General features: G+C 35.4%; 1 protein-coding gene across 1 annotated transcript; it reads right to left on the bottom strand.

The window, feature by feature from the left end:
- Positions 1-772: 772 nt before the first annotated feature.
- On the bottom strand, positions 773-14,486 carry LOC134271486 (caspase-3-like). The gene is made up of 4 exons (XM_062753676.1): positions 14,164-14,486; positions 13,755-13,969; positions 11,475-11,598; positions 773-1,430 (listed from the first exon to the last, which is right to left on the bottom strand). The coding sequence occupies exons 1-4, from the start codon at positions 14,468-14,470 to the stop codon at positions 1,096-1,098; spliced, it is 981 nt and encodes a 326-aa protein (XP_062609660.1). The 5' UTR covers positions 14,471-14,486; the 3' UTR covers positions 773-1,095.
- Positions 14,487-14,958: the final 472 nt, after the last annotated feature.

Raw genomic sequence — 14,958 nt, 5'->3', positions numbered from 1 at the left:
CGTCGTCCCATATAGCCTTTTTACAGAGGTCTAACGGTCTAAAATTTCAATTTGTTATTTCTGGACGGGTGTCACGAATACCCTAGTTTACTACATATTTTATTATGCATATCTTAGATGTATGTTGGCGATATTACACATAATTTAACGAAAGTGTGATGCGCCGTCAATTCAGGAGACGTTATTTTCACAGTCGTTTTTAGAGGAATCGCATCAGAGAAAAATAACTATATTTCTGTTAGTATTTCAAATATCACGTCAGAAATTTAAATACATAATAATAGAACAATTCAAAGATACATTTGAATAAATTATCGAAAAATATCGCGAATTATAGAAAACTAATGAGTCAAATTTTGGATTTCGCATGATTTTGCTTCAATTTTTTGTCGTGCTCCGTACCTCTCCATCAGCGATATCAGTATACGGATAGTTTTAGTGGAATTTTTCTAAAATACAGAAATTTTCCCCAAAATTAGTTGGAATCTTTAAGATACATATTACTGTGAAATTTCATAACTAATAATATGACGTCTGTAAAAGTAAATAATAGCACAGTCCGCGTAATTTTTGAACGGCCCTCGTATAACTTTATCTTTTGGATATGACTCATTGGATATATATGAATATTTTTTTTATTTCCATCACTATGATTAGTAAAGTGCAGTTCTGATGTCACAATGGTTTTGCGTTAGCTTGATGAAGTAAAAAAAAAGTCCTACATATAAACAGTGTACAACATTGGTTGTGAAGTATTAAACATGGAATAAAAAGAATATCCCATCATTTGAAGTTGGATATTTCATTCAATTCGCCAAGGCTCGGGGATAAAGAAAACACAAACAACACATTAGATAAAAATATCAAAATACAAATCATGAGAGATCCTAAAAAATATCTCAAATAGGTTTTAACATTTATATTTTAATAAAAATATATCATTCACAAAAAATAACATATTACATGTAATCAACAGCAATAGATCTCTGGATATAAATCTTTGTTCACTGTGCCTTGAACATGTTGAATGCATATCTTGGTTAGTTGATCTATATATAAAGGGAATTCTGGGATTTTGATATTCCAGGTTACATTTCATCGTGTATTAAGCACCAGTTTTTTGGTCAGCTGATCTATACACACTGGGACCTCTGGAGGTTCGATATTCCAGGATGTATCTTCTTCGTCAGATTTGTAATGCTCCTTCTTAATGAAGTACTCTAGCTTACTATTGACACTGAGGAGGAGATCGGTCAGTTCGAACTCCTGTTTGGTGTCAGTAAGAGCTTTGACCTCGTTGTAGAGGGCGTACACAAACTGACAGGCGGGATGATGGTCAGTAGAAGCTTTTAGCTCAGTAGTTTCTCCATGGTCAATGTGCTCTCCTAGTCCTTCCTTCGTTTCTTTTTTCATTTTATCAGTATATCCTCCTGCAAAAAGAAATTACAATTATATATTTCTTTTAATTACAGAACAATATTGACATCGGCTGTTTTTCTACAAAGCAAACAGTGAAACTGATTTAAGGAATCACTGTCTAGTTAGGTGAGTATGCCAGGGCATCAACAATAGTGGGAAACATGGGATGATTTTCATAACAGGGGAAGCCCGTTATGCTAACATTATCCCATGTTTCCCACTATTGTTGATGTCCCAGGCATATTCTTCTTACTAAACAGTGCTTCCTTATTAGTCAGTCCGCGGGCTGACTAATTATGATACGAAGAACTTCAAATGCGCTTTCGCGTTTTGGAATTATGGGAGGTAGTTCTGCAGCAAATCACTCTAGCTAATTTCATTTCAGTAAAATCAGTATAATCCCTATTTAACACCACGGTAATCTGTAAATTTAAATTCAACTTAAATAAGAAAGTAGTTTATCCTTATTTATTCTAGAAGCTTTGTACAATCCTACTTCAAAGTCTCAACAGTTTTCAAAAACCTGATTCTCAGTAAAAAAAACTGGTTCGCATCTGATCGTGAAATGTGTTCTACGCAGTTAAGCATACAGTTGTAGGAATTCATATCGCACATTATTAGACGCGTTAATCATGTTAATTGAAGGTCTTTTGTAAAGTATGTTGAAGATATTTTATTTATGTATTTAAATCTACGACATAAAACATTGGTTTAATAGAGATTTTGAAGTTATTTAGTTTTTATCAGTTTTACTTTCGTTTTCATTACACCGGTCACGGTAGCCTAGTGGTAGAGCGTTCGCTTCGTGATCGGGAGGCCCGGGTTCGATTCTCGATCGCGGCGCCGCGTCATACCTAAGACGTAAACATAGGTAGTGACTGTTCCTTCGCCAAGCGCTCGGCACTAGAAGTGAAAGTCACGGGTCTTTCGGATATGACCTTAAAAACGTAGGTCCCGTGTCACGGTAGGCGTTGGCACGATAAAGAACCCTCACTGCTCAATGACCCTGAGTGCCGAGTATAGGTCTAAATTTGAAGCCCATCACCGGCATCGGTGACGTCTCCATATGAGTGAAAAATTCTCAAGAGGGACGTTAAACAATATACAATCAATCAATCAATCGTTTTCATTACATCATTTCGATCCCGATGCAATTTAGCGAACTAACTTGTTTAAAAAGCATACAACGGATACTTCTAGAAGAGACACAACTGGCTGAGCTTGCTCGTTTGTAATGTATCCCGCTGGAAGTAGAGGATATTATTGTCCCCCGCTTGAAAAGTGGGGGATATTGATTTGGGTTTGTCCGTCCCTTTGTCCGTCTGTCCGTCTTTCTGTCTGTCTGTAACGCTTTCGTTTCCACACGATATCCCGAGAATCCTTTGAGCTTTTGCAATGAAATTTAGCATAGCAACTCCCGATGGACTAACGAAGACCCCTATTGATTTTGAGGTCAAAAGTTCAAAGGTCAAGGTCATAAATAAGCAAATTCTGTCTGTTATAACACTTTCGTTTCCACACGATATCTCAAGAACCATTTGAGCTATTGCAATGAAATTTTACATAACAACTCCCTGTAGCCTAATGAAGACCCCTATTGATTTTGAGGTCAAAAGGTCAAAGTTCAAGGTCGTAAATTTATATATTCTGTCTGTGTGTAACAATATCATTTCTGGACGATATTTTAAGAAGATTTTGAGCTTATGCAATGTAATTCTATTTCAAAACTCCCTAGGACCTCTCTAACCCCTCTCAAAGTGCCCGCCCCGTTTGTTTTATCAGTATTTATAGTATTACATGTCGCTATTTTTAGCACAGGGGCATGAGGAGAGTTAATGCGTATAAAACAGGTTCTCGGCGGACGTTATGTTCGTATTACATCTATTAGAACTGTTTAATGAAGGCTAAATAAAACAAACACCGTAGATTGTGTAAAATTTTGACAATACCGAACATGAATATATATATATATGAATGTGACTTCATGTTTGCATTTAATTTGCCGTTATGAAGAGCGGCCCCGTGGTCTAGTGGTATGTCTCTCGCTTCACATGTGAGAGGACCCGGGTTCGAATCCCAGGCGATTCATTATCATTTTTTCCCCAAAAATACTTTGTTAAATTAAATAATAGTATTCAGCATGTGAAATGAAAAATTTATGAGGTGTGGCTTGTACAAACTCATAAGATCATCATTACAGTGTGTTAAATATTCCATATAAAAAGAATCTTCTATACACATAATAAAGAATGAGCAATAAAATCTGTATATATATCCATATTGCCATATTTTGTTTGCTTTGAACAGTATACATGTATACATTTAATAATCCTACAAATTATGTCAGGGGGATCCGACTCCCCCCTCCCCCGAACTCTGCATTGTTTACTTTTCCCCTAAGCGGGGGACACAAATTCTCTGAATTAGCTTGTTTTATTTCGGTCTGCCTGTCCTTCCGTGCCCCTGTCTGTAGTTCTGTCTGTAACACTTTTAATTCCGTGAAATATTTGAGAAGCCCTTAAACTTTTGTAGTGAAATTTTACACATTCAACTCACTATGGAAAACCCCTCTTGATTTTGAGGTAAAATGTCAATGATCAAGGTAATGGGATCAAACTTATGTCTGCTTGAACACCTTTGTGTCCGTGCAATATCTCGATTAGCTGCAGATCTGTAGCGTTAAGGTTTTATAAATTTGTCTTTGACCATAACGCTACAGTTCCTGTAATGCAAAAAAGGTGCCATTTACGGCGCAATAATTTTTGCGCGCTTTTGGGGAGAATTTCTCCACTTTCAAGCATTGGTCAATCAATTACCTTTTACTCCCTAATTCAAGACACATTCTGTGGCCAATATGTATATTTTATACACCTCCCAACCCTTTATATTCGTCTCTACAAGTGATAAACTCGCTTGATTAAAAGTATTTGTTAGATTGCTGAAAATTCACTTCTTGCGACTTTTTGCCTGTAGAGACAACTACAAATGGTTGAAAGGTGGATAAAATATACATATTGGCTACAGAATGTGTCTAAAATTAGGGAGTGGAAGGTAGTTGATTGACCAATGCTTGAAAGTGGAGAAATTCTCCCCAAAAGCGCGCAATAAATATTGCGTCGTAAATTGCACTTTTTTTGCATTACAGGATCTGTAGCGTTATGGTTAAAGACAAATATATAAAACCTTAACGCTACAGATCTGCAGCAATATCTCGATAAGTCCTTGAGCCTTAGAAATGAAATTTTTTACCACAACAACCTATGCTGAAAGGAAGACACCTATAGATTTATTTTGACGTTCAAAGGTCAAGGTAATAAATTCACGCCTCTGTGTGAGTGTGTGTCAAACTTTCATTTCCAGTCAATATAAAAAAAAACATTTTTGCGTTTTACAATCAAATTTTTTTTACCATAACTCGATCCACCATATGACCCCATGACCCCACCCCTTTTTTTTCTATTTTAGATCTGCGCATGTTTTTTTTTTTTTTTTGTAAGTGGGAGGCGCAGATTCTCTGAATTAGCTTGTTTAGTGAATGAGACCATTTACGTTGTTGCAATCGGATTTAGGGATTTTAAGTTTTCTTACGTTATAGAGGTTTGATAAATTTTGTTTACCATGCAGTCATTGTGTTGTTTATTTTGTTTCAATTCTACTTCTTTTAAGTTTCAAGTTTTAATTCAGCTAGCTGGGTCAAATTAAAGTAGGATAGTTAACAAACTTAAATACCTATGTCTTAAATTATGCAAAGATTAGGCTAAACAAAGCTTACAAGTTACCTGTTTGAATGAAATTTTTCTAATCTAAAAGTACTAGAAAATGCACGTACTGGTTACATGTATTTAAATAGTCTTTTATTGATATTCTCAATTAAGGGTTCAGTATGGCTGTTACTTTATCGCAGGGGCAAGGGTGTCTTTGCTGTCTAAACACAGTAGCACTGAGTGATTCAACCTGCAACATGACAAATCCAACAGGGTGATAGTGAAGCTTACGAGGTTCCGTTTGGTGGCTGCGGGATTGTTAAAACAGCCATGTCCCCCATCCTCATAAATTAAACTCCTTCTGATCCGATGAGATTGTTTTATAATTTCATGGAATCATGTTTTGAGAAACTGAACTTAAATTTTATTACATTATATCTGAAGATGCTTGAGTTTCTGATTGACAATATCTATGTGGTTTTTGGAGACCAGGTATTCCAACAATCTATTGGAATTCCCATGGGTACAAATTGCGCTCCGTTATTAGCAGACTTATTTTTATATTCATATGAAGCAGAATTTATGCAAAATCTTTTGCGTGAAAAGAAGAAAACACTTGCTGTGGCCTTCAACTCGAATTTAGATATATCGACGACGTATTGTCAATTAATAATGATAATTTCCATTCCTACGTCGACACGATTTATCCTGGTGAGCTTGAGATAAAAGATACCACAGAGTCCGACACTTCTGCTTCATACTTGGATATTTTACTTGAAAAAGACACTAATGGTAATCTAACAACCAAGCTATATGATAAACGTGATGACTTTAACTTTTCTATCGTCAACTTCCCTTACTTATGCAGCAATATACCTTCATCACCTGCATACGGAGTATTTATATCTCAGTTGATTCGATACGCAAGAGCATGCTCTACGTATGAACAATTTCTTAAACGAGGTAAATTATTGACAAGCACGTTGATGAAACAAGAATATCAACAGTCTCGTTTAAAGTCATCATTTCGTAAATTCTATGGTCGATACAATGACCTTGTCAGCAAATACAATTTATCATTGAATAAAATGCTGACTGACGTTTTTCATACCAATTGTTAGTCCATTATTTATACACTGTACTGACCACGGATTTTTTCCGTTATTTCCTGATTATGACAACGAGCACACGGCGGGTGTGACCGGTCGGCAGGGGATGCTCACTCCTCCATGGCACCTGATCCCACCTCTGATGTTTCGGAGGTCCGTGTTTGCTCTGCTCTTATTTTGTATATTTGTTTAATGGACGTTGAGATTGAATACTGTTCGTTATTTCCATATCCATCTGTCTTTTGATTAAGACACAAAACATGCAATACCGGTAAAATGCATTTTTTTCAGTATCATAGTACATGTATTCTTCAAAACATTATCACAGAGAAGAAAAATCCACTGGCTGACCCTCTAAGCTTTTTTTAAAAGCTAAACTTGTATTTCCATATTTACTCGAATTAACAATCTTAAAATAAACTGAAATACCGTCTAATTTAGTAGATTTGAAATGCACGAGGCATTCCATGTTATTTTCCATTGCCCCGTCCCATATGCATGACGTCAAATTTACTATTAAAAAAATAGTCCCATACAAACATGAAACAAATTTAATGATTACTACTATTTTACTTATACTGCAGTCAAATATCAACATTTATAAAATAAACAACAAAAGAATTTTATACCATGAGCAAGCAATTACTAACTTTAATTATATATGTAACCTAGATTTATGTTGTCGGAAGCACAAACACGTGTATCCATATTGAATGCAAGGTTGAAGCTGATGAAACGGCAGTTGGTCAACATGGTTAGGAAACAGAATTGTGTGTGTTTAAATAACAGAGGACGTTGGATTGCGTAAGAAGTTGAATGATAATGACTGAAGGAGGGACGAGGAACGATGTCTATATCAGATAATGGCGTGCAGATATATGTGGCAATCCCGATTTCTCCACGTGGTTCAGATAGCTGTTTACCGTATTTACGGAAGTGAGGTTCTCGGTCTTGCGAGGCCTCGGTGATAATGGACAGAGTTGCACAATTGACTTGCTTTTGATCCGAAGATAATTCATTATTTATTTTGTTTGTAAAAAGAAATATTATAATTATCTAATTACTTAGTAAACAATTAAACAAAGCATTTTTTTTCTTCAGTGTATTTATACGCCATTCTACCACGATTATTCCAAAGATCAAAGAAAAGTTGCGGACTTTATTCTCCAATAAATTACGAACGTCATCAAAAAATTATCAGATCAGAAACACGTATCAAATCTGAACAATTCAAATGCATGTTTGGCTGTAGAATGAAATACTTGTTAGACCGCATCGATTTGTCGTCTTTTGCAGTATACATGGTACAAAAGGTTTTTGTTGCTAAGCGGGGCTATTCCACAGACCTCCCTACACATTGAAACAACGTGATTTTAGTCCCAATAGAGTAGTAAAACAGGGACATGATTTTGTTATTGTATATTCATTATATAACTGATCAATATATATATAACGAACAAATTTGTAAGAAGAATTTATGGTTTCCATACAAATATCGCCCTGTGATTTTCCAAAAAATGAAACTGATTTAAAAGTTGAAAACTCATGCTTTTAAATAACTAAAATTCAATGCCGAAAAATCATACAAGTCATTTATCTCACATGTGTTTTTAAATGCTCTTTAAGACGTCATAAACATGTGCATTTTCCCGTATTTTCTTAAAAGAAGGATATGGAAATAACGAACAGTATTCAATCTCAACGTCCAAGTAGCAGAAGACACCAATTCTCAATTTTCTTTCAGATAACATTGTCCACAGGCATCGCCCACAAAGATCTTGAGATATGTGATTTATTGTTGAATTTTGCACAGAATATCAAAACATTAACGCGGGCGACGGCTGTGCACGTAGACACTGTTTTCTAGAGGGAAATCACCCTTGAAATGTGCGATTTTGAAGCTTTTTCAGTTGAAAATAGAGAAATGCTTCACATTAATGACGTCATATTTGCAGAATGGTAAACCTTTATGCCATATTCTTTCCTGATTTATCAGAGTCATTTATTTTACTAATATTTAAGCCAGTTTCAAAAATTTTGATGTCATTACATAAATTTTAGGGCGTAATAAAGATAAAACCATACCTTCTTCTTAAAAAAGACCATTTTTAATGCAACGAAAGCTCAAATCGTCTGCATTCCATTCACAGGTAAGCAAAAAAAAAATTACTTCTGGTGTTAAATGGAACAACATAATCGAGACATGGTGACCTAATTCGTTTCTCTATAGAGGAAACGATCAGCCGTATTTAAGCGATTTTAGTATTAGGGCTGGGCAATAATACTGATATTTCAATATATTGCAATACAATGACAAAAAATATCGTATCGCAATACGATTTTGTAATATCGATATTTTGGCAATATGCTTAGATTAAGGAATTTTGTCATTAAAAATAAAAATGGACATATGAAAGTTTGTTATTAAGCCAAACAGTTAGTCAGAAGTTGTTTTGTGGGAACATTTCAGAGCATAAATTGTCTGAAATCGACAATATTTTTTTCTATGTTGATTAATTATCTTAGTTATGTACATTCTGCATGTAAATTAAAGTAAATATAGTACGAAAATTTCATTTATATTACCTTGAAAATATTTCAATACATATCGCAATACAGTTTAAAATACCGCAATATATCACAATACCAAATCTCATGCCAATACCCAGCCCTATTTAGTATACATGGTAGAAAAGAAATAAAGTCCTTGTTGTCGTGAATGATGCAGAATAACCTCCTCGGTCTCGAAATGTTGTTTGAAATACTCGTATAAAAGACTAATGCCTCGGCTTTTAATCGATAAAAACAACACTTCTCGCCCTCGGAGGTTCTGGAAAACGCAGACTTTATAATTCTATAATAATAATGCAAGTTTTACATTTGACCTTTCAGTATTGTATTTCTATAGAGAAATTTAGAGAAAACAATTGGAAATGGTAATAATAATATAAATATCACTTTTGTGTTTATACTCACGCATAGAAATATACATGGATAAACGTACCGTAACGTGACATCACAATTAGACCACAGCGACGTTAAAGTATATTATTACATTTTTATCCATGAATTACTGTAATATATTCATTGAATACAAAATAATGATATCCTGTCACAGTGTGAAAGGATATCGAAATGATATCCTGTCACAGTGTGACGAATATCAGAAGTGCGGGAAAACTCTCGATTTCCCTTCATTGCTGAAAAAAAATCTTCCTTGACCTAATATGAGATAGATGAAAATAAATAAACCATTCTGACAGAAAATAAAACTGTCAAAATTACCAAAAATATGTTGCTAAATCCATGTTTACAGTGTTTTCACCTCACTCAGCTATGACGTTTCAACCGCTCGACTATGACGTCACGAGCCTATGACTGTTTAATTCAATGTTTTGTAGTTGAATTTGGAATTTATTTCACTCGTGAGACAGGATTTTTTTAATGTTTTCACTCGTGATTCGCACTCATGAAAATATAAAAAATCCTGTCCTACTCGTGAAATAAATTCCATATTCAACTACAAACATTGAATATCCTCTATATATTAGTTACACAGTCAGTTAGTGACCTAATACGAAGTCATACAGGGTGTGAAATTGAAATCAGTATTGGGCGAGAAGCCTTGCGAGTCCTAATACGGATTTCCTGTATGACTCCGTATTAGGTCACTAACTTTCTGTGTTACGAATTTATCTCGCTAAAGACCCTTTAAAGTATTAAAAATCTATGTGCATATTATGAAAATATCAAGTTTTAATCCAATAAAAATCAATATAAAATATTATAATAAGAAATTTAACTAAACTACCTAAGCAAAACGTTTCTTAGCCGCCATTTTTATTTCCAAAAACAACGCTTCGAACGAAATCGCGTGCGCGAGTTTCATATTATTCCTTGACGGCGACGTAATACGGAAAATTTCAGGGCGTCGTGTGATTAGCTTTTATCCAATCATTAATCTACAAATTTGTCTGAGGCTGGATAACGATCGATATAAGGCGACAAGAAATTAATGCAAATATCAAATACATTTTTGGTGCTTCCAAACATATAAAATGTTATTCTAATGCAATTTGTTGTAAAACACGTCCTGATTGGCTACTGCACTGATGTTTGAAGCAGAACAACTAGCAGTCACGAGGGTGAAAGCTTTTCATTGTTATAAATAATAAAGCGACGCCAAAACACAAGGCTCCGTGATGTATTCCATGTTACAAATTTTCAACAAAATAAGACGTAAACAACAAACAAAATGCATAGATTGCATTAGAATGAGAATTACGCTTCCGCGTCACAACTCCGTTTGCGACCGTTAAATCAGCAATAACGGTCGCAAATACCAAATTTGAATATAGTTATTCCCCAAATATACTAGGTATGTTTTTATTGTTTAGTGTGATTTATTGGTCACATAGACTTGCACATAGGCATATTTTTCATTATGCGCTAGCTCGCTTCCTGAAATATGCCTACGTGACAAGTCTGAGTGATTCACACAACAATAACTCACACAAAACTTAAAAGCATTCCTGAAATGTTTACATTTATGTATATTTTGTATGTGAAGTGTGTGGCATTCTACGGCATATAAAACAATTTAACATGGGAAAAAAGGTCAAAGGTTAAAGCATGCATTGTATGTTGACCTCACCAAATGTGAACATCGTGGAAGCTGACGGTACATCACCAGACACAATAAGAAATTCACGCTTATATTTAACAGAAGCTATTTCAGTTGCTCCTCCGTCAACTGTAAGTTACTAAAAAGATAATAGGGGAATTTTTAAATATGCAGTCAAGTCAAGGAATCATAAAATGAGTGTAAATATATACGCATTGAAACTTCAGTTTTCAAAAGATATGGTCTAATAACTGCAACTGTACGTGCCAACAAATTTTCATAATGCACGAACCCTAGCTACATTGTAACTTAGACAATACATGTAGATTGATAGATACAAATATCCGTTTCTATATACTAGTACGCGGGTCCTCTTCATAAAGGGTCAGTAATTAAAGTAACCACGCCTCCACCCTAAATCTTACCTAAGGCAATGGAATGGTAGATAAGTATGTCAGCTTCTATGGGGGTCCTCTGTATTGGGGGAAGTAAATCCCCGTCCCGCTTTCCCCTTAATTCTTTCCTGAGACAATTTATTGATAGATAAGAGTGTCAGCTTCTATGGGGGGCCCTTTGTATTGGGGGTGGCACTACCCCCGCTTCCTCCCTAAATCTTACCTGACACAGTAGATTGATAGATAAGTATGTCGGCTTCTATGGGGGTCCTCTGTATTTGGGGCAGCAGTCCTCCGACCGCAGCAAAATTGGCTTTATTTATCTGGTCAAGGTTAGGGTTACAGGTCTGTAGATTAAAATCAAAATAATGAAGATTGTCTCAAAAAATATCGATGAGTAAAGAAAAGTTACGAGCCAAATGATTGCTGGGTAAATATAAACTAAACAAGTGCTCTTTTTGTGTGCTTCCTTATACAGCATCTGAAGCAGGTTTAGCAAGTGTTCATCCCTTGATGCATCATACACGCAAGTTTAGTTCAGATAAGTGTTATAATTTCTTGGTAATGGACCTGCACCAATACTTCAACATTTAATTAACTTAAAAATGTATATAAAATCAATCATAAGAAGAAATTCCCTATTACAGTATCCTATGAAATTAAATAATTTTTAGGAATTCATGATGAACTGTGACGCTTCACGCCAGCTATATCAGGAAGCTTGAAGTTGTACTCCATATATCTCATGACTTCTCAAAATTGAATATTTATCTTATATTTACATTGTTTGGGTTCGGGTAGCCTACACTGTATCTACAAATTTTTGTCAAATAATGATCACTTTGAAACAAGATAGTTTGCACTATAGTTTTGATATCAAGTACAGTATTATGATCTCATAATGGATATATTCCTCCTCATCCACAGTAATTCGTGAGATTATGAACTGCCTTCTAATTTGTAAAAAAATCTTCAGGAAAATATTTGAAAATGTATTTTTTAAGAATGTAATTGTTCCGAAAGCTTTAACGTGGCTCCTCATTTATATAAAATCTGCATTAGATCCAGCATCCAAAAGAAGTTCAGTATTGTGCATTCTTATATAAATCAACATTGCAAGTTTGGTCAACATCGGACTTATGCGAGGGGTGATCAAAAAGTTCGCGAACTAGTTCTATATTTACAAAAATAGAATTCAGATCAGAATGGAACTTGGCACATTTATAGGCATGCAAAGGTTGGTTCTATAAATAGTATATGAAAAGGAATGATTTTCTCCATCATTGTGACGTCAAAATTTGAAAATGACGTCAATATGTAGGTGACTCATAACAAAAAATGGTTGTCAAAGTCTTACTCGAGCAACGAATGGCTGTAGAGTTTACCGTTTAGCTTAATTCCTTTGAAATATCTTATAATAATGTGTACAAGGTTTATGAAGACAATAAACTTTCCAGACGTTCAATCATAAATTGGATTGACTGTTAACGTGAAAGGAGGGAGAGGTTTAAAATTGACGTCTGTTTTGTGGTCTAGTGAGAGCAAGCTGGAGAAGAGATGTCCTTTGTTGGTCAATTTGTTTTGATTGATTGATTATATACTGTTTAACGTCCCTCTCCAGAATATTTCACTGATATGGAGACGTCACCATTGCCGGTGAAGGGCTGCAAATTTAGGCCCATGCTCGGCACTTACGGCCCTTGAGCAGGGAGGGATCGTGCCACACCTGCTGTGACACGGGACCTCAGTTTATACGGTCTCATCCGAAGGACCTCCCATTTAGTCGCCTTTTACGACAAGCAAGGGGGTACTGAGGACCTATTCTTACCCGGATCCCCACGGGGCTAATCTGTTTTGAACAATAATATCATTAATAATTCCTTAAAACACCATTCATTTAGGACTTTAAACATATTAAATATAATACAAAAAAGGATCCCATATTATCTCGGATGAACGACGTTTATAACACAGAGGAATCGGATTGTGATGGTCACCATGCTCTTTCTGGGAAAGAATATCGTTACCCAACCATCCTATTTCCGAGAATTGGTCATTTCTAACAAATAGACTGTTTTTTGTTTGGATCATGTGATTCGCGCCTGAGCTGAACAGTGGCAGATATTCGTTAAAGTCAGCGAGGGGTAAAAATAGTTAACATTAAAACCTAATTTTATTAGTTTTATTCAATTTGTTTGCGAACTTTTTGATAACCCCTTGTAATTACGTAAAAATGGAACCATCTCCAAAAACATAAACCTCTGCTAAACCTGGTCACTCTTTTGTTGAAATTGCAGCATTTGAAACTTTTCTGGTGTAATAAAACACATTAAAAAGTCTTCTATGATAAATGTAGGGCATAGATATACTTAATAGGAAAACTGCTTCGCAAACTTTAACCTTGGAGCCTGAGGCTGACATGGACGCCTAGATTAGATGCATCACACATAACATCCCTCAACCTCGTTGAAGTGTGCAAAAAAATGGTCAGAATTATAATTACTTGTATCAGGAAAACTTTTGGTTTGAGGATCAAATGTGGACAATGGTTTCCTTTAAAGCTCAGCAGCAGATCATTCACGGAGAATTTTGGAGGTTGTTTACTTGGCTCATGTCCTTTTATTGGATCATTGGGTAAATAGAAATACCCCGACTCCCCAAACGCCAGCACAACACACACAAAGATCTCAGAATCCTTTGTTATCTCTTCGTTACTGGCTAAAAGAGTTAAAATCAAAAGTAAAAAAAAATATTTTAGAACTTTGATTATGTCAAAAACTAAATTGTATTAAAAACAAAAATAGCATGTAGATCTACTGAAAATGGTAAAAGTAATATAGAAATTCAAAATAGCATACTCAAAATACAGTGACTTCACCGATATTCTGACACACAAATCCGCTAACTATTACCAATGTTTTTCAGTTCCTTTTTCAGATTTTCTACGGAGTATAAAGGATCAGTTTCCTTCTCCGAATTCTTATCACTAATGACGTACGGGTCTGGGTGAAACCCCGGTAATTTTTGGAACGTCTGCGTTAGAAGCTCAACATCCCTGGAGGCAGAGGGTCGCTCATGACTGAAGAGACCAAAGTGGGTCTTTCTGATGTCCAATATAACGGGTTTACAGAGGTGACCTTTCCCACCAGGCGTTGTTTTATAGGTGCTGGACTCGTATCTTTCTTTAGAAATTTTTACTATGACCGACGAGCCCGACATGTTATTAAAATCTGTATCTGTTGAAAAACACAAAAATAAATATCAATAAATTTCTCTTTAAAGCACTAAGTTCAAAAGATTTTTTCATTTCATGTCAGTACATGCACAGGGGCAGTTAAAAGATCCCAATAATTTGTCAAAGTGGCCAAAGAACAATGAAATATGTGCAATTAATACCCCTACCAAAACACTGCCTTCCTGCAAGTACTTGCTGCAAACTTGCATCAGACATTGCTGCAAGATTGCTGTAGTTAAAGATAAACATGACAGTCTATACAAAGCTTTGGTGTTTACATGTCTGCAGCAAACACTGGATTTTTCATACATGGAAACCTTGATGCAAGCTTGCGGCAAACATCGCTGCAGGCTTGTGGCAAACATTGCTGCTTACATGCAGCAAACAATTTCCTTATGGTTTTGGCAAATTCCTGTATACAAGCAGCAGATTCGCAGAAAGCTTTTGTCCTGACCTACGAAAGTTCGTGGAC

This window comes from Saccostrea cucullata, unplaced genomic scaffold, assembly GCF_032062105.1.
Source record: "Saccostrea cucullata isolate Sc308-1 unplaced genomic scaffold, CSIRO_AGI_Scuc_v1 ctg9124, whole genome shotgun sequence".
In the NCBI taxonomy this organism is placed as follows: domain Eukaryota; kingdom Metazoa; phylum Mollusca; class Bivalvia; order Ostreida; family Ostreidae; genus Saccostrea; species Saccostrea cuccullata.
This window is presented reverse-complemented; position numbering and strand designations above follow the sequence as displayed.

Excerpts from the sequence above, each read along its gene's own strand:
- LOC134271486 (XM_062753676.1), bottom strand. The coding sequence starts at position 14,470 with ATGTCGGGCTCGTCGGTCATAGTAAAAATTTCTAAAGAAAGATACGAG. Across the intron at positions 13,970-14,163 it reads AAAGGAACTGAAAAACATTG|CCAGTAACGAAGAGATAACA; the intron begins GTAATAGTTAGC and ends TAACTCTTTTAG. Across the intron at positions 1,431-11,474 it reads CTATCAATCTACTGTGTCAG|GAGGATATACTGATAAAATG; the intron begins GTAAGATTTAGG and ends TTCTTTTTGCAG.